The sequence below is a fragment of the Alligator mississippiensis genome, chromosome 2 (assembly GCF_030867095.1).
Source record: "Alligator mississippiensis isolate rAllMis1 chromosome 2, rAllMis1, whole genome shotgun sequence".
NCBI lineage: Eukaryota > Metazoa > Chordata > Crocodylia > Alligatoridae > Alligator > Alligator mississippiensis.
The window spans coordinates 13,871,153-13,890,892 of record NC_081825.1 but is presented as its reverse complement, the minus strand read 5'-3'; the positions used below and the strand labels follow the sequence as shown (position 1 = coordinate 13,890,892).

At 44.7% G+C, this 19,740-nt stretch overlaps 1 protein-coding gene across 5 annotated transcripts in view; it reads right to left on the bottom strand.

The window, feature by feature from the left end:
• Nucleotides 1-19,496, bottom strand: part of EIF2AK3 (eukaryotic translation initiation factor 2 alpha kinase 3) — a 52,455-nt gene extending 32,959 nt beyond the window's left edge. For 3 of the 5 annotated variants that reach the window (XM_014607731.3, XM_019478242.2, XM_059721451.1), the window contains exons 1-2: nt 19,047-19,347; nt 11,340-11,469 (exon numbers count right to left, since the gene is read on the bottom strand). In XM_014607731.3, coding sequence (XP_014463217.2) covers nt 11,340-11,469; nt 19,047-19,306 — 390 coding nt within the window. In that variant the 5' untranslated portion in view covers nt 19,307-19,347. Of the gene's footprint in view, nt 1-11,339; nt 11,470-19,046; nt 19,348-19,423 lie in introns of those variants that run through there. The other 2 variants (XM_059721452.1, XM_019478237.2) reach the window with 2 other exon arrangements.
• Between the last annotated feature and the right edge of the window lie 244 nt (nt 19,497-19,740).

Below are 19,740 nucleotides of genomic sequence, written 5' to 3'. Positions count from 1 at the left end.
TATTTTAATCTCTTCATTAACATTTAATATATATTTTTATGAGGAATACAACATTTTAGTCTGATAACAAAAAGCTGAGCGCTAAAAACAAGCAAATCCAGATGTCCATTGGCACTTGACTATTTCCAGACATTAGTGTCAGTCAAACCACTGAAGAGTACTGCTGGGGGTGTTAAACTACTTTATGCTAGCCATAGCAAGGCATTTAAATAATTTTTCTCCCCAAACATACAAGTGTCAGGATTCCGATAAAGAACAGGAATAGGAATATAGAGACATGGACAGCTAGTGCTTGGAAACTCATTCAGTGGGCCAAACTGTGAAACCATCATTTATGCTCCCTCATTACTTATGCGCTTACCCATATAAGTGGTCCCACTGAATGGACATATTAGTGGTCTCCAACCTTTTTCAGGTGAAGATCACTTTTTGAAGTAAAGGGCAACCTAGGATCTACTGCTCCCACCACCCAGCAGGTCAGTATGTGGGGGAGGGAAGGGGCAATGGGGGGCAGACAGAGGCCCCCATGGTGAGGGGGGGAGTAGGGCAGGGCAGGGGTGAGTGGGGCCCCGGCCCAGCTGGGTAGTGGGAGGGTTGGAGCCCTGGCAGCTTGTCCAGGTGCACGAGGGGGCTCCCGCTGCTGTATGCACCCCAGCGGAGGCCCAGGGTGCACATGCCCCCCCCCCCCCCCAATCTGTGTGAGGGATGGAGGTGGCTACTGCTGTGGACTGGGCTTTGCGCCCCCAGCACAGATTGTGGGGGGGACACATGCCCATAGGCAGAGGGAGAAAAGGGTGGGCAGGAGGGAGTGGGGCTGGAGCAGACACTGCACAGCAGAGGTGGGGCATGGGATGGAGCCACAAGCGGCTCATTCAGAGGGTGCAGGGAAGGGGTGGCAGCTCCCACCACTGCATGTGCCCCAGGAGGACATGAAGGGCACGTGCTCCCAGATCTGTGCAGGGCAGGGATAGACCAGTCGATCGCAACTGACCAGCTGGTGACCACTGGTGTATGTGCTCACCATAGACCCATATGCACCTTTATATTACTGAGCAGGAATAAGACTGAACAACAAATGCTCATTTGGTGCAAGTTATGATTTTTAATCAGTTATTCAACAGAAAAAGCACTAAACTAGCTTCTGTACTGTGGTTTTCAACAAACTCAGAGACCAAACTAAAATTGACTTCATCACACCACCAGTTTAACGCAGTTCTATCTGTGAACACATTACATTTCTCTGTAGAGTATACCTACACTTAAATGTTCTGGAGCTACTTTGGCATTGGACTGCCTTTTTAACTTCTCTCCCAATTTAAAATAGCCCGAGTTTAAAAGTGGCATAAACATTTTACATATAGACAAAGAAGATGTTTAAACCATTGTATCTGGCAAGACTCTAAACATTTAGAGAGTCAGTACAGGAAGTCATAACAGAGGGATCTGAATTGTTCTTTAGTGCATCTGCAGAAGCAGAAGGGACTTTTCCTTGAGAGCAACAGAAAGCAGCATCGGCATGCAACTCAGGTAGAGGAATGACATCACCCGATATCTCAAAAGCATTACCTCATCTCCTAATCCAAGGAGTGAGTCACCCAGGCAGTCAGCTGCAAATCTCTTGGCACAGAAAATGTAGGTTACCATGATGCACTTACACGTTCCTCTGAACTTGTCAATGTAAATTGCTATTTGTTCAGCTTCACTGGTCAGCAATATGGCACACCAGTTTTAAGTGACTTGTTTTCACTTTAAAACCATGCACCCTGCTAACGACAGATCTCTACATAAGAAATTAGTCTTTTGCTTATCAAGAGTTTTTAACTCAAAGTTCTTACATTGGCTGGCAGGACCACCCCAAGCAGCCAATCAGGATTAGTATTTGCACAATCACCAAGCAGGCTGGTGAGGTAATGCAATTTGTAGCAGCCTTAACAGAGAGCAAACCTAACAATCAGAAATGGCATATGTTACTAGGGAATTCACTGTCTAGACGCCTCAATGGGAAGGAGGGCACAACACAAATTCCATGACAGGTTGAGATGGGCACAGAGGGAAAGCTGCCAATTCATTAAAAGAAGGGAGGCAAGTGAACACCCATCAAAAAATCTGAAGGACTGAGGCTGCCATAAGCCATTTACAAATGTAATTCCCATGCTCATAGATTTATAGACAGTAAAGGCTGGACGCATCCTGCAAGATCATCAGGTCCAGCCCCCTGCACTAGGCAAGATTGTATTTGATGATTGTATTTTTTGTAGAAAACAGGTATCAAGTATGCCAACACAAGCTGGGTGAAATTCAGGGATGGACCTCAGATGTCCAAAGCTTGCTGCTGTCACCACAGGAAGCTGCTGTTTACCAGCAGGACTGGCTGAGGAAGGAAAGTGGCTGAGAGTCCGTAATTCAGAGACACTGTTACTAGGGTAGGGAGGGGGTTCAAGCACATCTTATCTTGTCCGTATGAGTCCATAGCCCAGAAATGTCAGTAAAACTATTCTGAGTTCATCTCTTTTGTGCCTACTATTGAGTCCTGAGTCTCAAGATCAGCTTGTCGAAAAGACAATTAAGAGAGGACATGACAGCGATATTCAGATATCTGAAGGGCAGCCATAAGGAGGAGGGAGAAGACCTGCAGAGAACAGGAAGAAATGTCCTTCTTCCTCAGATCTCATGAGCGCATTTTAACAACCCTTGCAACAGTGGGACACTGATAGCCCTCATCCCCCTGCTTTGCCTTGTGGCAGGTTATGGGGCTTTCTTTTTTTTTGGCAATATGTGCAAGAGGAACATTTGTGTCGTTTTAGAAACAGGTTCGAAAAGCACTTGTATAGGATAGCTCAGATAAGAATGATCCTGCCTCAAAGATAGGAAAGGACTAGATAAGGTGCTGAGGACCTTCCTAGCTGTACTTTTGTACGATTATCATTCCACTGCGCTTGAGTGGGCACGAGGACTGCACAGGCCATGCTGGCAGCCTCCCAAGCTTGGAACGTGTCTGTGGACTTGAACAACATGCATTCCAGGACCAGCTGCTCCAGCACTATAGACTGGACCTTTGGAGGACTTGACCTACAATTAGGAGTGGCCAGGAACTGAGACAGGGAAATGTGCACAGGAATGTATTATGTTGTCTGGGTCTGTTATTTTCTTGTAGGAAAGAGTAACATTTAGGGCACCTTCCAAAGTTGGTATATCTGTTAGCTTTCAACTGTCTTAGATCCCTGAAAACCCCAAGGACTGATGAAGCTGGAGCTTGAGGAAGGGATGTGCTTATGAGACCTGAGAATTCATCTTCGGAGCTGAAGAATGCATCTCCTAGGGAAAAGATGGCATTGCAAACTGCTCAGACCAAGAGAACTATAAGAGTATGTGGCTCTTGTGCAGTAGTTATGCTCAATAAGCCACTCTTCGCATCTCCCAGTTTCACTTACGTATTTTTTACGTGGTCACATTAGAGATGGTTTAAGGACATGCCCTAACAAAGAAACTTCTAGATTAAGTTTTCTATAATCTACTAAATTTATCAAGCTCTGTCTTAAAGCTAGTAATTCTTTTTACCCCCATTACCTGGTAGATTTCATGCACTTTTCAGAAAGACAACTGCCACCTGAAGAAAGAGAAAACCTAGTTTGTTCCTGAATAAGCATGCTTAGATCTCCTCAGGCAGGCTTTGCATCAGCCGTTCAGTTGTACAAGCACACAGCAGGAAGGAGGCACTACACACCACTCATGTGGGAACAGTGGCATAGATGCTGTTATGCAGCCTGCATTGCTCAGAAAAAAACCCTTTCCGTTTCAGAAGCATGCTCTGCAATATGGATCCCTTGCCATTGTAATGAGAAATGCCTACAGTTTACACGGGAAGTTATAAAACCACTGTCTGGTGTTACTGATCAAATCTCCAGTGAAAAATAATTTTAACAAATACAGAAAATGATGTGAAACTATTTAAAAACTGGGGTTGTGAAATGTTAAGTAAGGTTTTTATTTTAACAATACTACTTATTCTCTTTCACAGTAGAGAGTCTGACATGGAAAACTGTTTACAAGTGTTTTAGAAAACTGTTAACAAGTGTTTTTCCGCAAGAGAAGGTTGAGAGGCGACCTTGTGGCTGCCTATAAGTTCATCACGGGGGCACAGAAGGGAATTGGTGAGGTTTTATTCACCAAGGTGCCCCCGGGGGTTACAAGAAATAATGGCCACAAGCTAGCAGAGAGTAGATTTAGATTGGACATTAGGAAGAACTTCCTCACAGTTCAAGTGTCCAGGGTCTGGAATGGGCTCCCAAGGGAGGTGGTGCTCTCCCCTACCCTGGGGGTCTTCAAGAGGAGGTTAGATAAGCATCTAGCTGGGGTCATCTGAACCCAGCACTCTTTCCTGCCTATGCAGGGGGTCGGACTCGATGATCTATTGAGGTCCCTTCCGACCCTAGCATCTATGAACCTAGACGATAATTTCTCTTTTTGGGATAGGAATAAAGGATTATTTCCCCCTTTAGATCAGGGGTGACAAATACAGACCATGGGCCATATCTAGTGCACAAGGCTCTTAGGAGGGGCCAGGAATTTGGGACGGTGAGCAGGGGAAAGGAAAAAGCAAAGGAAAAGGCCAAACAAGAGAGGAGAAAGCTGTGTGTGATGGTGATGTCCGCTGGTTGCCTTACTGGTGCCATCTTATCAGAGGATCTGTCACAGTCCAGATGATTTCAGCCCAGCAGTGTCATGCTGGATTTCAGGGTCCCTAATTCCATGAGGCAGCAACCATGGTGGTAAGACTCATTTCTTTCAGACCACTAGTCTTCATAATGGCAGGACTTTATCCCCAGTCTTTATGTTAAAGAATATCAAAATGAAGGATAAAACAGAATAGCCCAGCTCACTTTATCTACCCATTAGGCATAATTTCCCAAGCATCAATTTTTCTCTTATTTCCAGTTTCATTCTGCTTTCATTTACAAGTCAAAATCTTAGCACAAGCTGGGATATCACCACATACAGATGCCATCTGGACTGATATATTCTCCTAATGACATTCATTGTTACAGATGCTACAGAGTGGCACCTTAGAGACTAACTAGTCTGTTTGGCTGGTCTCCAAGGTATCACTCTGTCATATCTTCTGCCTCACCAGATTAACATGGCTAACCACCTCTGTGCTCAATGCTCCAGGTTATTATAAACATCATGAATCCTTACCCACTTGACAACAGACAAGCTTGTAAATGGGGTACACTCAATAATCTATTATTATAGGAGACCCTATTATAGACAGCAAGGTGGGAATTGGGGGGATGATGTCAGGAGGTGAGGCACAGCTATTTCCAGGGGGAAAGAGATGGGAAATAGGAAGGACAGGGCAGAATTACAGGAAGGAAAAATGCAGAATGGAGTTTATGGGGTAGAATGGAGTGTCCCCCATCACAGAAGTCCCAGAATATCTGACTACCCATATGCTTTCATAACCAAGAAAACAATAATGTGACCCAGTTCTGTTCACCCACAGATTTTTATTTTGTTGGAGGCTAGTGAAAAAAAAAAAAAAAAGTAAGACAGGCAGCATAAAAACAGAACTCTTTAAGAGTTCCTGTGTTGTCTCAGAAATGTGTATGTAATGGAAATGAAATCAAATAGCAAAGCAGGGAAATGTTGCCCTTGCAGACTGATTGTATGTGGCAAGAAAGGCTGTTGAGTTGCTGTTTCTTCTTCTTGGCCAGACTATTTTTGAACCTCCTCACTAAGGAGGGCCCATAGCTGTCACACTTAAACTTATACAAAAAGCTAGCGTTCTATGTCTGAGCACTAGCAGCTATGATTACAAACATGCTCTTATTTGAAAAGTTTTTTTGGTTTTTTTTTTAAATGGGATGGTGATGAAAAACTTAGGCAAGGTTCATACCCATAAACTTGGGCACGTATTTAACATACAAACTGAAGAAAAGGACATGGTAGGCAATGTGAAGTTTGAAGGCACTATAGAATGATGTGATAAAATAAAGGAGGGGGAGGTAGTGTTGAATGTTAGTAAAACAGGAGACACTCCACTGTAAAAACTATTTTTTAATAGGAATAAATTACAGAAGTGACTAACGGAGCCAGTTGACAAGATGTGTCCCAAAAGGTAAAAATTAAATATCGTGCAGACAAAGTTGTCATTAGTCCCATCCCTGCCCGCCCCCCATATTTCACTACCCTTTGAAAGAGCAAAGGGTCTAAGTGTCCAAAGTGTCATTTCTGGGATTAGGCTGTATGCACTAGTAAAGATCTACCCACTCCTGCTTCCAGACACGCCAATGAAACAAATGTCATCAGACCTCAATCACTGCTAACCAAAATGTTAAACATCAGTAAGAAAGCATGCAGGTACAGGAAGCAATCTGCCTTTAAAAACAAACAAAAAATCCTAATATGTAGCCATTAAACTAAAAGTGACTGAATGATTTCCCATCTTTTAAGTTATTTATCCTTGATGCCTATGAGATCCAAGCAGAGGTATATAACAAAAAAAAAATTAACTTCTGCAGTACAGTAGCCCATATTTCAATTCTCCAAGGTTGTAAAGCAATTATTCTACTCCCTACAACAGAAGTACATTAAAAGGTATCATTTTCCCCCACCTTATAAAAAGTGGAACCTCGGAACTGAATAAAATTAGCCAAAGATCAAGCCAACATTTTAATACACAAAATCATAAAATTGCGTCTCCTCTACATTAATATGAATCCTCACTAGTTGGATAATTTCATACAAGTTTGTACATTACAACATTTTTTAAAAAGGAAAAAAATATCCATTCCAACAACTTGGGCATCAATTAACAATTAGAACTGAATGTGTAACTCACCACCCAAAAAGATTTATGCACCAAAGTAAATTGCATACAAAAAAGTCAATCTACTTAACATTTTAAATCTATAAAATATTAAAAAAAAACAAAAAAAAACAAACAAAAAAACATATAAAAGTTGATGCAATATGAAAATACTACACTAAAATTATTTTAGGCCATTTGTTCAACTTGAAATCTTTTTCAGCTCTACTCTCCAGTTCCTGGGAAAGAGGTTGTCTATCTTCAGATACATATATTCTATATGGCACCCAGGGAACCAACTTCTAGCATCCAGTAGGTCTAAAATGGGTCTCAAGACCATAGCATTTGCCCTTGTAATAAATTTCCAAGGTGTAGGCAGCTTTTGTACCTTGCCAAGTAGAAGCTGCCTGTATATATAGCAGATTTCTTTCTTCCCAAAGGTTTTCAGATGCACACGTGTACATTAAAAAAAAAAAAGTGTAATCCTAAAGAGTCACTCACATGTATCATTTTGCTTCTTCGATAAAAGTAAAAAGATAAACAGAAGTCAGACCCAAGACTAGCGGGAGCAATACATTTCAGAGACAGTTTACTTCTTGGTAGGCTCTTTGTGCTCTTGGTTGAAATCAATCTACTCTGTTCTTCTCAATAATTTCTGAGAATCAAAACTGGGGGGCCGGGGGGGGAAGACATGCAGGTTAAATTGTGTGCACAACATTCAGCAATTTCTGTATATAAAAGTTACCATAATCTGGCTCTCAAACAAAACATGACTGACAGTACCCTGGAGTACTCTGTTTTTCAAAGCAAAAAGTATCCCATAGCCTTTTGCTGGACACTGTAAACAGCGATTTAAGTATGTGCGCAACTGAGGGAAAAAAATGAAATGGAAACTGACAATGAACAAGAAAACAAATCATTGTTATTCAGGCTAATAGGGTGTTCTGGTGACTCCGAGTGGTAGGTTAGGCTCTCATAAAACAGTAGGAGGAGTCTCTATCAAGAACAAAACAAAAAGTTTCAGTTGGTTTCTCTTTTTCTGGGAAGAGACATGCACCAAAAAAATAGCCACCTTGCACAAGTTACCCTGGGTCATTATAATGAAGCCTGAATTGTTTTTCAGCCCCCAGACATGCAATCCAGCACAGAGAGCTTAACTGCTTCACCAAGTACATTCAGACAACCAGAAGCATCCAGTGTTAAAATTGCAACTACTGTCCGCTCACCCCGAAATATATGGATGCAGGAAAGCTGCTTTTAGGTGGCCCTAGAAAAAGCCCTTCCCTGTTGACAAGGCTTAGACTTCACTTTCCTCAAAAAAAATTAACCTGGCCTTCCACAAAGCTTGTGGAATGGTCTTTGACTAATTGTTAAGACGACTTAACCGATTCCCAGGTGTCAAGACTCTGGTGCCCATTTGATTCCACAAAAGAAAACAAGAAAAGAACTAGAACAAAGAATGTTGCACCATAGACAAGAATGGCTTTTAATGATCCTAGTGAAGGCAGATGGAGGCTGCTGCAGGAAGGCACAAAGTATGAAGGGATGGGGTGCTTTAGAGATCACTAGCACCATCCAGGGGAGAAATACATGGCAAAGGGGGTTTGTGCTGCAAATGGCCAGATCTAGCTCATGGTTGTAGACTGCTAGCCTCTGGCCTGTGTACACACATTGCATTACCTAGAAGGTGATACTTTATACTGAAGTCATTTTTCAAAGAAGCCTCAACTGAAGCATTGAAGACAACAAAGAATGACCCTTTCAAAGGTTTGCAGCAAGTATTTAAGAACAGCTTCAAAGACAAGAAAGCAAAAGAAAGCAACCTTTTAGGAACAAAAGACTGTGAACTCATTAAGTCAGCATAAAGTTTTACTAGAGACCATTTCAAGGGGTCAGGATTTATCCCTGAAGCTTCAGGATTCAACATGATTGGCTGGAAGCAGTTGAAGGCAATATAAATCTTTCTACAAGAGTTAGACTGCTTGGAGCATTCAGCCCTAACTCCCCAATAGAATTCTGTTTTGTTTTATTTTGATAGATTTTGCATATATTGCATTTAAACTCTGGAAACTTCATTTATAAAAATATTTGCACCAGAGCTTTAAGGAGACTGGAGGACTTTATTTATCTAGACACAAACTGAGATGTGTGTCTGTTCAATACTTGTTGACATAACTGACATTGAGTGGAAGCGTGTTCTCTATTGCAGTTGTGTATAGTCGCTGACAATTGTAGCAACAGGGAGATGACAAATTAACTGTCTGGCAAGTAAGCACAAGAATAATTTATATTCAATTGACTGAAGTGTTCCATGGCATATGAAATTAATTTCTAATTTAGAGGGAATTAAACAGTAACACCCTGGCATTTATCATCATCTTGTCTTGCACTTGCTAGCCTGGTGCTGTTTGAATTGCTGATGTCATGTCAATATTGGAAAGGCAACAAAATAGACGATGAAAATTAAGTCAGCTTCAAGGCTTACGGACCAGATACTTAGGAGGTACCAAAATGCCTTACTTCAAGATGGGTTAAATACATCTCTTTAAAAAGCTGAGTTTACACTTCTTATTCTGTCAGGAATTGAAGTTTTACAAAGAAGTTACGGAAGTGCAAAAGAAGAAAATAAAGACAAGACAGCAGCAGTCCATGCTAAACAATAAAATTCAAGAGATGATTATTAGTACCTTGATTTCAAAGGTCAGCAATTTAAATTAGAAGTAATCTACATTTGGCCTGACAGGAGAAATCAACTCACATATTCATAGGGCACTCAGTACAAAAAAAATGGAGAGAGCAACAAAGCATCTCAATTAAAATGGGACGACCTCAAATATAAAATGGATGACTACCTCTCTCTCTCAAGTTTCCTTGCTCCTTCCACTTCCTAGTCCAAGAAAAACTTTAAAATATTAGATCTACATCCCCTTTTGCCATTTAATAGGGTCCTCTTGTTTTGCACCTCACACTTTAAGAATGTCAGCTCATGTTATTTTTTATTTTGCAAACTGAATTGGAGTCAAAAAGACTATATAATCGCTAGATCTCATACCTGAACTAGACAAAAAAAAAAGATACAAGTCTTAAAAGGAAAACTGTTGTTAAAAAGTGTTGACTATTTAAAATTGCTTAGAGAACAACAAACCCATATTAGTACAAAAAAAAAAATCAAAAAAAAAAAAATCAACCAACCAACATCTTTCACCGTTTTATTCGATGTTCATTCTTTGGTTCTTGCAATGCCAAAATCTCATTAGTCATCTAGCTCAACACATAGGACTGGAAGGAAACTCTTGGGTCATCAAGCTGAAATCCCCTGCTATATTAAGTAGCTACATCATATAATCCTATTCATAAGCTTATTAAGCTCCATTTCAGTTAGGGTGTTTTTCCTCTACTACTTTTAATAAAATACTATTCTGGAATAGTCACTCCTTGGAAGATTAGAAAGCTTCAAATTTACAGTCTAAGTTTATTCAGTTTGTGATGGCTAAAGAAAGTGTGAACAAGGAGAAATACAACCTTCCAAGCATCCTTTTATACAGACTATTTCCATGCATGGCTTCAATACATTACTTCAGTGGTTTCCAAACTGTGACTTACAGATTACCCATGCCTTCATATGGCATGTTTCAGTAAAGTTCATGATTACCAGCAAAAAATTTGAGGGTCAACATCAGTGCATTATCCAAACTGTTTGGAAACCACTACACTGTTAGTAGGAAGACCTGCTTATATAAATAGAATACATAGCAAAAGTACAAAAAAAAAAAAAAAAAAGACTATGGATCTTCAAAAGCAAGGAAGGGCTTCTTTTTGCTTCTCTTAACAGGAAGAGATGACAATTCCTTACTACAACAGAAAAAAAAATACTTAAGGCTGTAAATAGATATTACATTTGACCCAGCCCTGATGGTCCCAGGTTTTGACCCAGATCAAAACAAGACCAGCATCATCGCATACACGTAGCCTTTCCAAGCTTCACTGATGCTCTTCTAACATTAAATGGCTGGCCAGATTGTTACGGAATGACCCATAACTTTACAGGTGCACGCTGCAATGTTCCAGAAAAAAAAGTGAAAGGAAATAAAGTCCTGTCAAAGAGTACAGGATAAAAAAGTAGGATCATAGTCTTACATGTCTGGATGGCTGTGGGATAAAACGCTTTCTCCTAGAAAAAATGCAATGTCTATTTGCAGTTTAACAGTAAGACAGTAAAATCAGAAGAGATCCTTGGGCCTCTTCAAACAATACATAAGCAATAGCTTGTTCCCATTAAACAAACTGCACACTTCCCTTACAACTCTGATGTATTAGAGCTATAGAAACAGATAAGTGCATCTTAAAACCTCTGTCCATATTAGATTCCTTCCCTACCTCTTAAACTCTCATTGTTATTACAATACTGCAGTTGCATTTAAGATACAAAATGGTAGGCAATTTTGGGGGGTGAGGAAGAGAAGTCTAGTGTAGGCAAAGCCTAAGAGGAAAGGAGAGGTAAAAATAAAAAGTAATTAAAAAAGAGTCTTACCTCTGGCTTACTAAGGCTGGATGATACAAGTGAGCCAGATCCCACATCCAAGTCCCATTGCTTTTTGCCACTATTTTCCGGATCCAGTGCAGCAATTCGCCCATCCAAAGTACTGATAATTACTAGTGATCTGCAAACCACAGAAACATTCAGAGTCAAACAAAGTAGCTGAACCAGTTTATTTTCTCCAATAAATAGGTATTAAAAATAATGTTTTTCTGACTGCAAATTACATCTTTTTTAGCAAATAAATCCAGGTTGAATCCTGTAATTCAGAAATTTCCACTTGGCCCACCATAAGGTAGAAGATTACATTTTGTAGCTACAGGAGTGCACCGATAAGGACTTTCTTGGCCGATACAAATGGCCAATTATTAACCAGCCATATTGGCTGATACCAATCCAATAGCCAATCTATAGGCCTGTGCAAAGTGGAAAGTATTTGTTTTAGATTCGGCGGGACAGTGATTCAAATCACTGTCCCGATTCGATTCGGCTGAATCCGAAGATATTCAGCACTGAATCTTATTCAGCCATAAGACTATACAGGCAGGCAGTGCCAGCGGGAGCAGCCAGACAAGTCCTGGCTTGAACCGGCTGCTCCCCAAGCCGGGTCGAGGCAGACAGGGCTAGCAAGCTCTGGGGAAGTGATTTAAATCTCCCAGTTCCCCAATCATTCCCCCAGGGCTGCTAGTACTGCCTGCCTTACCCCAGCGATGGGGCAACTGGATGAGCCACATCTTGAGCCGGCAGCTCTGAGAAAAGCCGTGGGGGATGATTGGGAACTGGGGAAACTAACAGGGGCTTCCCCCTAGCTCCTGGTTCAATCCCCCAGCTCCCAAACATTCCCCCTAGCCCCCACAGCTTCTCCTGGGGCTGCCTGCCTGCCTCACTCGGGGGGAAGGGAGAGAAAGGAGAGCTGGGGCTCATCCAGTTGCTCCTGCTGGCACTGCAGTGCCTGCCTGTACAGTTTATGGCCATATCTCCAAAATGGATTCAGAGAGATTGATGGGTCTCCAAATTCAATTCAGATTCGGAGATTCAGTGGCCGAATCTCCTCCAAATCGAAAATCAGCTACTGAAGCTTCGCATAGCCTTACTGATTTACTGGAAATCAGCCTGGCAGCATGGACAGCAGCCTCCTGCTGGAAAGTCTGTCCGGGAGGGTGTGTGCACAGATTTAGGCCCCCACATTAGGGAGGGAGTGCGGCAGGGCAGTGAACATGCTCCTGGGGCCGGGCATGGGACTGAGCTGCAGGTGGCTTGTTGCCCCTCGCTCTCCCTTTGGGGCCATCCATCCATGTAGACTCCCTCTGTTGCTGCCTCCTCTTCCAGCCTCAGGTGCAGGGGCTCTCTCCCCCTGCCTGCCTCTGCCTCACAGTAGGGCACCCCCCACCCCCAGCTGCTGTTGGGACTGGGAGGTGGGAGGGTACTGCCACTGACTCCCCTGTCCCCCCCTTCGCTACTGCCCAGCCCTGACAACAGTCACCACCATGATTCCCCCCTCCCCCCCCCCATTGCCTCCCTGGGCCCATGTGGCATACCTCCGTTGTCTCCCCCTCCCAGCTGGCTGTTGTCTGGGTCCCCTTCCTGCTCCCCTTGCTCGCTGCCACCATGACCCCCTTTTTGCCTTTCCTTGCCTCACCTCCCCCCTCTCTGCTGGCTGTTCTGGGGGGCTTTGGGGGGAGATGCAGGGGGGGGGGTGCCATCACTGTGACCCCTCCCCTCCCCCCCACCCGGGAGGCATGGGGAAGCCCTGGTGCTTGGGTGGCTGGGGCATGTTCCCTGCCACCACAAGCTTCCCCAGCAGCAGCTCAAACTTGGGCCTGTGCAGGCTAGGCTGTGCAGCCAATTGCCTCCTGCCCTCTCGGCAGCACATGCGCATGTAGAAGTGTTACGGAGACAGACTATGTCCTAGATCATCATCAACATGAACAACAACGCAGTACATTTTAAGGGGTCAAATATGAAACTTGATACCTGCATTTCCTTCAAGAAATAACTTACTAAGGCAGGCATCAACAACTCTTCTGCCAGAAACATAAGTACTAGAACTTACCATCAGTTGCTGTACATAAAAAAATTACTGCTGTAGTGTCTAGTCCTCAGGACTCCGTTAATAATGAACTAGACTGAAAGCAACATACCCATCTCAAGTACCTTAAACAAACACTCACACACTTGACAACTCTCCTACAGACAAGTCTGTATAACTGAATTCAGCTTGAACTTGAGACAAGGCTTGTTCAAAAAACAAGATCTCAAAACACACGCTTTATTGTTTCATTCATTGTTTATCAAAATTATTTAAACAAAGGTGACTACTCTGGGTTTATCCACAGACTCATTTTGATCAGACCAACCCTCAGGCACATCAAAACAAAAATCAAACCAAACAAACTGGAGTAGTCTAGCCAGGATTTAGAGATGTCTGTTTGTCTATTTTATTCTGGCTGCAAAGTGATGTTGACAAAAGATTTTGAACCAGTTATCCACAAAACTACTTCCTTCCTGTCTACTCACCCTCCCCCCCCCCCTTTTTTTAAATGAAGATAGTGAATCGGGTTTGGGAAGAGAGGTTAGGTTGGGCCAGGATTGAGATGTGGGGGAAGAGATCTGCCTCTGACAGCATGAGGAGTTTGTTTTGTTAGAACAGTGTTTTAAAATAAGAAAGTATATGTTATTGTAAGCTGCCCTGAGCATTTGTGTAGTGTAGATAAAAGTCAAATTTTAAAAGTTAACAATAGCAGTCCCATCCCTTCCCCAGCCTGCTTAGTTTCCCTGTATTTTTTTACATGTTTCACATCACCTGTACTTACCACAAAGGTGTCAAACATATAGCCCACAGGCTGGATCTGTCCCACACCACCCCACCATCCAGCTCCCAGCGCTGTCCTGGATTCTCAGCAGACCTAAAGGACAGGGAGTGAGGCAGGTCCGCATGCTGGATCAGGTCCACAGACCCCTGGCACCCCCAGCATACAGAATACAGCTACTGGCCCAGCTCGTTTGGGACCTGCATGGCACAAAGCCTGGAGGGGCTGGTGTGTGCAGATCCCAAAACTAGAACAGGTGCAGTGCTGCACAATATGCCCACCCTGGCCAGACTGTGCCATACATGATGCCTGCTCCAGGGCTGTGCCACATGTGGTGCCTGCTCCAGGCAGTACAGGACCCATACTGAGGATGGCACATTCCCAGAGTAGACACCATATGTGGTGCAGTCCAGCCAGGGTGGGCACCACATGCAGTGAGGTGCCCATTCCAGGCAGTCTGGGGTCCACACTACATGCCCCCAACCAGACTACACATGCCATTTGTTTCGCAATTCACATCACACACACCAATGCTCCCAGACTGGCTGGAGCCACTGCCAGATCTGGTATGCTGAGGATGGGGGAGGGAGTCTAGGGGCCTAATCCCACCCATGGACCGGCTCTGGGCCACCCATCTGGGCCAGACAAGTCTGACACACCTGCTTTACCAGAGGTAAACATTATCCATTCCAAAGTCACCTGGCTAACATAACCAGTGACAAGGGATGGAAGTCACAAGCATCTTTCTTCATGACGAACTCAAACATCTTATCTGCAATTATTTTCTTGGGAAGATAATGTACCATGATGTAAGTTTTCTTATTGCTTATTGAAAGAAAAATCTCATCTTCAGAAAGGAAAAAGAGAATCTCTGCACCAGTTACATATGGTCATTAGAAAACTGGTTTGGTTACTACGCATTGGCTACCCCCAAATTTTCCACCCAGTTATGATTCTATCTTCCTATCCGGAGATAAAGCTTTAAAAAAAAAAAAGGTTTAAGGAAATGATGGCAATAAAATGGACTTTATTCATAAGCCTCACCTACTAAGCAAATACTTCTTTCCAAAAAACATAATTACTTTGTTTGACTAGATTAGAGTCACAAGACAAGATCAGTTCAGATATATTCTTAAATCTTACAGTTTGCTACATTTAGAATTAAAATTAAGTGACTGGCTACAAAATAAAACAAACCCCCCCTCCCCCCCCAATCATTACACATTTGTTGGCCTTTGTCAAGGACCGATTAACAAAATAAAAGCTATAAAACATTTTGTAAGCGTTTACTTTCAGATATTTTAGTCTTAAGTTACTTGTGGCACTAGCGAGACTTTCTGACAAGTAGATGTTGCTTTAAAAATAGCTGCTTTCCTCGAGGGTTTATAAACCATGTAGTTGCTTTGCTTCCAGAGATTCTCTGAAAAACCTCTCTCCAATCATACTTGCCACTGTTATTACATCAGATTACCACAGCATACTATGCCAAATTCATAATGGTCACGCTTAGAAGACCAAGCTTAGAGAACTACAGAATTATTCAGGAACAAGACAACTATCACAAGCTTTTTCTTGATTGAAAACATTTTGAACGCAACTGAATAGCAGTTTTATAAGTGGACTTGTAAGGCAGGATTGCATGCTTCCTGAACGCACCACTTAAGTCAGACATCCAATCAAGTACTTTGGAATAAAAAGATGCAACATGACCACAACAATACTTACATTAGTGCAGGTGCATTGATAGAGATTTTTTGGGCTGATACCAACGGCCGATTTTTAAGGAGCCGTATCAGCTGATATTGATCTGATTCCAATACGCAGCCAGGCAGCCTGAAGATCATCATCCAGCTGGTAAGTCTGGTGTTGGGAAAAGGATGTGGGGAGGGAAGGGGGCAAGACTGAGGCCCCCCATAGTGAAGGAAAGACTGGGGCAGGGGCAGATGCTACCCAGCCAGGGTGGGCCATGGGACAGAGCCATGAGCAGCTAATCCAGGGGGTTGCAGGAAGGGGTGCGCACAAGGTGGGACTGCAGCCCTGGATCTGCATGGGGCCATGGCTGCAGCCATAGCAAAATTTACCATAGCCCCCCACTGTAGCTATTACCCATCGAGCGCAGCCTGACCCAACACCCCTGCCGGGAAGAGCCTGGCGCTGGCACCGGCCCCAGCCCACAGCAACAGCCCGCCCCACCCCACATGCAGATCTGGGGGCACATACCACCCCAGGGTGTTCATAGCAGCAGGAGCTGCCTCCCCCCAGCACAAGCTGCTTGCAGGTCCATCCTACACCCTGCCTTGGCAGCGCCTGCCTGTGCCCCACTCCCTCCCTCACTATGGGGGCCTTGATCTGCCCCCCCCCACCCTTTCCCCCACAGACTTACCAGCTAATGCTTCTCCCCAAGCCACTAGGCTGTACTACTAGCTGCATGCATGCTGTACGCATGCGCGGGGCATTTAGAAAATCGGTCACATTAGGCAAAATAAAAGCTGGATGTCTGATGCTGTCAATTTTCCCCTATAATTGGTGCTGATCTGATATGGGACCGATATATGGGTGCAGCTCTACACATTAATTCATGTTAGTTAGATCTGAAAGGTGCTTTTGAAAGAAACATGTTCCAGAAACATCATTGGCAGAGTTGGCACCCACACAACTTCATCTTGCTAGTGTAAGAGATGCCAAAAGCAATAGAGACTAAACATCAATATTACGTAAGGAGATTTGAACTAGACCACATCCAGATGCTTCTCATAATATTAAACTGTTTCCACTCAGATAACTAAATTCATTATTATGTACACCAAAAGCCTATTTCCCAACCAATTTTCAATTTCCTTTTGCAAAAGAGCACTGATCTGCTACTAAAGTATTGTTAGCACCGTTTTCTCCATTTAAATGGGCAGAGAAAAAACAAAATCACAAGTTGCAGACTTTTGAAACAGATACAAAGCAAAACAGTCTAACACATTAAAAATGATCAGCTTATGGACTGAATAGTACAGCACTGAAGATGGGCACGTGAAAACTCCAGTCCACTGTGTTGAACACATGGGAACTTGAGCTGCACAGGTACAGAGACCCTGAGAGATCAAATGCAACTAAGTCTGGGGAAAAATATATTGCAACTAGGTCCCCCCCGTCAGCAATTTCTGTGGTTAAAGCTTGCCTCTTATGTTTGTATTTGTTTAAAGGGATTATTTATTCATAAAAAGGTTACAAAAAATTGTTCATAATTCATCCCCCCCCCAACCCCAGAATACAAGAGAAGCTATTTGGGGCACTAATGAGAGTACTTCCTTAAATCCAGTATCTGAAAGACCCAACTTTGTTATCAGTCAACTTCACGTTCTTCCATACACTGAAAGAACTGCTCTTCTATGTGCAGAGCGTACTTATGCGTGACGTTTTAAGCACCTGCATCAGTTAACTTTATAATTCAACAACCCTTGCCATTTACAGTTTCCTAGAAAAAGGAAAAATCCTCATGAGCTACAATATAAAATGCTCAGGGCATTCATTTATCAGTTCCTGAAATGTCAGGGAGGATTTTCTTCATGCAATTCACAGCCAGAACAGAGCTACCTTCAAGCAGTACCACATTATACTCAACTGCTCTTAAACAGCTGAACAAAGAGACTGCATCCTCCAAGCGCACATTACCAAACCCCTAACAGCAACGCTTCAGGTGCAAAGGGAAGTAGGAAGCTCTAACCACACTGCCATCCTACTGCCATTTCACAATAAATCTAAACCTAGTGCATTTACCAGTAAGTGTCCTCATCTGATTTTCAGTTTCAAATTATTAAATCAACTGTTTCATAAAAGAATCTAAGAATTCATTAGTCCTTGCAGTATTTTACTGTGTAACATGCATTTTGAGAGTAGGTTACATGATAGAAAAAAGTAACAGTTATTCCCCCCTTCCGCAACCAGTACATGGGAACCAGGTTGTGATCTTTAATGAGATAATGACAACTACAACAAAAAGAGACTCCTAACTGTGCAAGGGGGAGGGGAGAAACCGTCAGAAAAAGGAGTTTGTCAGCCAGTTTCCTGCCCAGTACAAACACGCAAGTCTTTGAGAGCTTCACATCTCTCAGTTTTACACAGCCTGGTTCCTTTTTAAGCTTAAGGAACAAAAATATGAGCAGTCACAATGATGTAATGCCTGACTCCCCCCCCCCTCCGCTTGTGCAGCTCAGGGTTAGTTTTCCCTCTTACTTGCCACCAGGATCTTTCCTTCAGGGGTTTTAGCTAAGTTTAAGGAAGACAGCTGCAGGCTGCGAGGGGGGCCGGGGCGGGGAAAGCAGCAAAGCAATGGAAAAGCCCACTATGAAGAAAGCTACAGATTCATAGATGTGAGGGTGGGAAGGGACCTCAGTAGGACTCATGTCCCACAGGCTCCCTCCTGCCTCGCGCACGTCAGTACTACAGGCTGAGCAAAAAGAAGCGCAGCTCTAATGCACGTGCTGCTCCGCCAGTACCGAACGGTGCGTACGACGCGACGCAACCGCACGTCGCACTCGCAGGGGCTCGTCCCGCTTCGAGCAGCGACCCAGCCGCATTCGACCAGTCTGACGAGGCAAACGAGCGGCTGCAGAATTATTCCACAAAAAAGCTGATAAACTTTGTGGCTTGCTCTTATCGCACCCTTAATTGAACATGTGGTGGGGAGGAGGGAGGAGATGCAGGCGCCAGGGCAGGGCCAGAGGAACCCAGCCACGGCCTCAGCACGGCCGTTGCAGAGGTCATCCCGGGAGGTCGAGGCCACGGGGACGGGGACCCAGCACCCTGCTCCCCCCACCCCTTGTTTGCTACATGCCCCTCCCCCACCCTCTCCAAGTATGCCCCCACCTGCTCCCCTCACGCGCCCCCGCCCCTCCCCCACCTTCTGCCGGGCCGCGTCCCCTCCTCCTCGTCATCGGGCTCCTGCTCCCCGGGCCCCGCGGACGTCACTCCGGCCTCGTCGTCCTCCACGGTCACGTCGGCCCCGGCGGGGAGGGCGGCGGGAGCGGCGGCCGCCCCGAGCGCGAAGCCGGTCCCCGCCCGGCCAAGGCGGCCCGCCGCGCCCCGCACCAGCAGCACCAGCACCAGCAGCAGGAGGCGGCCGAGGGCGGCCGGAGCGCGCCGGCCCCGCGCCCCCGGCATGGAGCGGCCGCTAGAGCATGGACCCGCCGCTGCTGCCGCCGCCGCCACGCGCCGCAACCGAGCTCGCTGGCTCGCCCCGCCCCGGCCACGTCCCGGCCCCTCCCCCGCGCAACCGACCTTGCTGCCTTCTCCCGATGAAAGAAGCTCATTGGGCCAAGCGCACGTCCTTCATACCGCTCCCCGCGTCTTATTGGCCCGTTGGGGAGGGAAAGGGGCTGCATCTCCCTGTTCCTCAGTCAACCGCTGTTTGTCAACACACCGGCCCGGCCAACGGGATTTGTATTTGGGCCCACCTCCCGCGCCGCGCTGGCCAATGGAGAGCTCAGACTTCACCGCCATCCCCTCCGATTAGTCCGCTTGACTCTCCAGACCCACTGCTGATTGGGCGAGAGTAGCCCGGCGACTGGGGTGCGCGCTTTCTCCGCCCCTTCCCG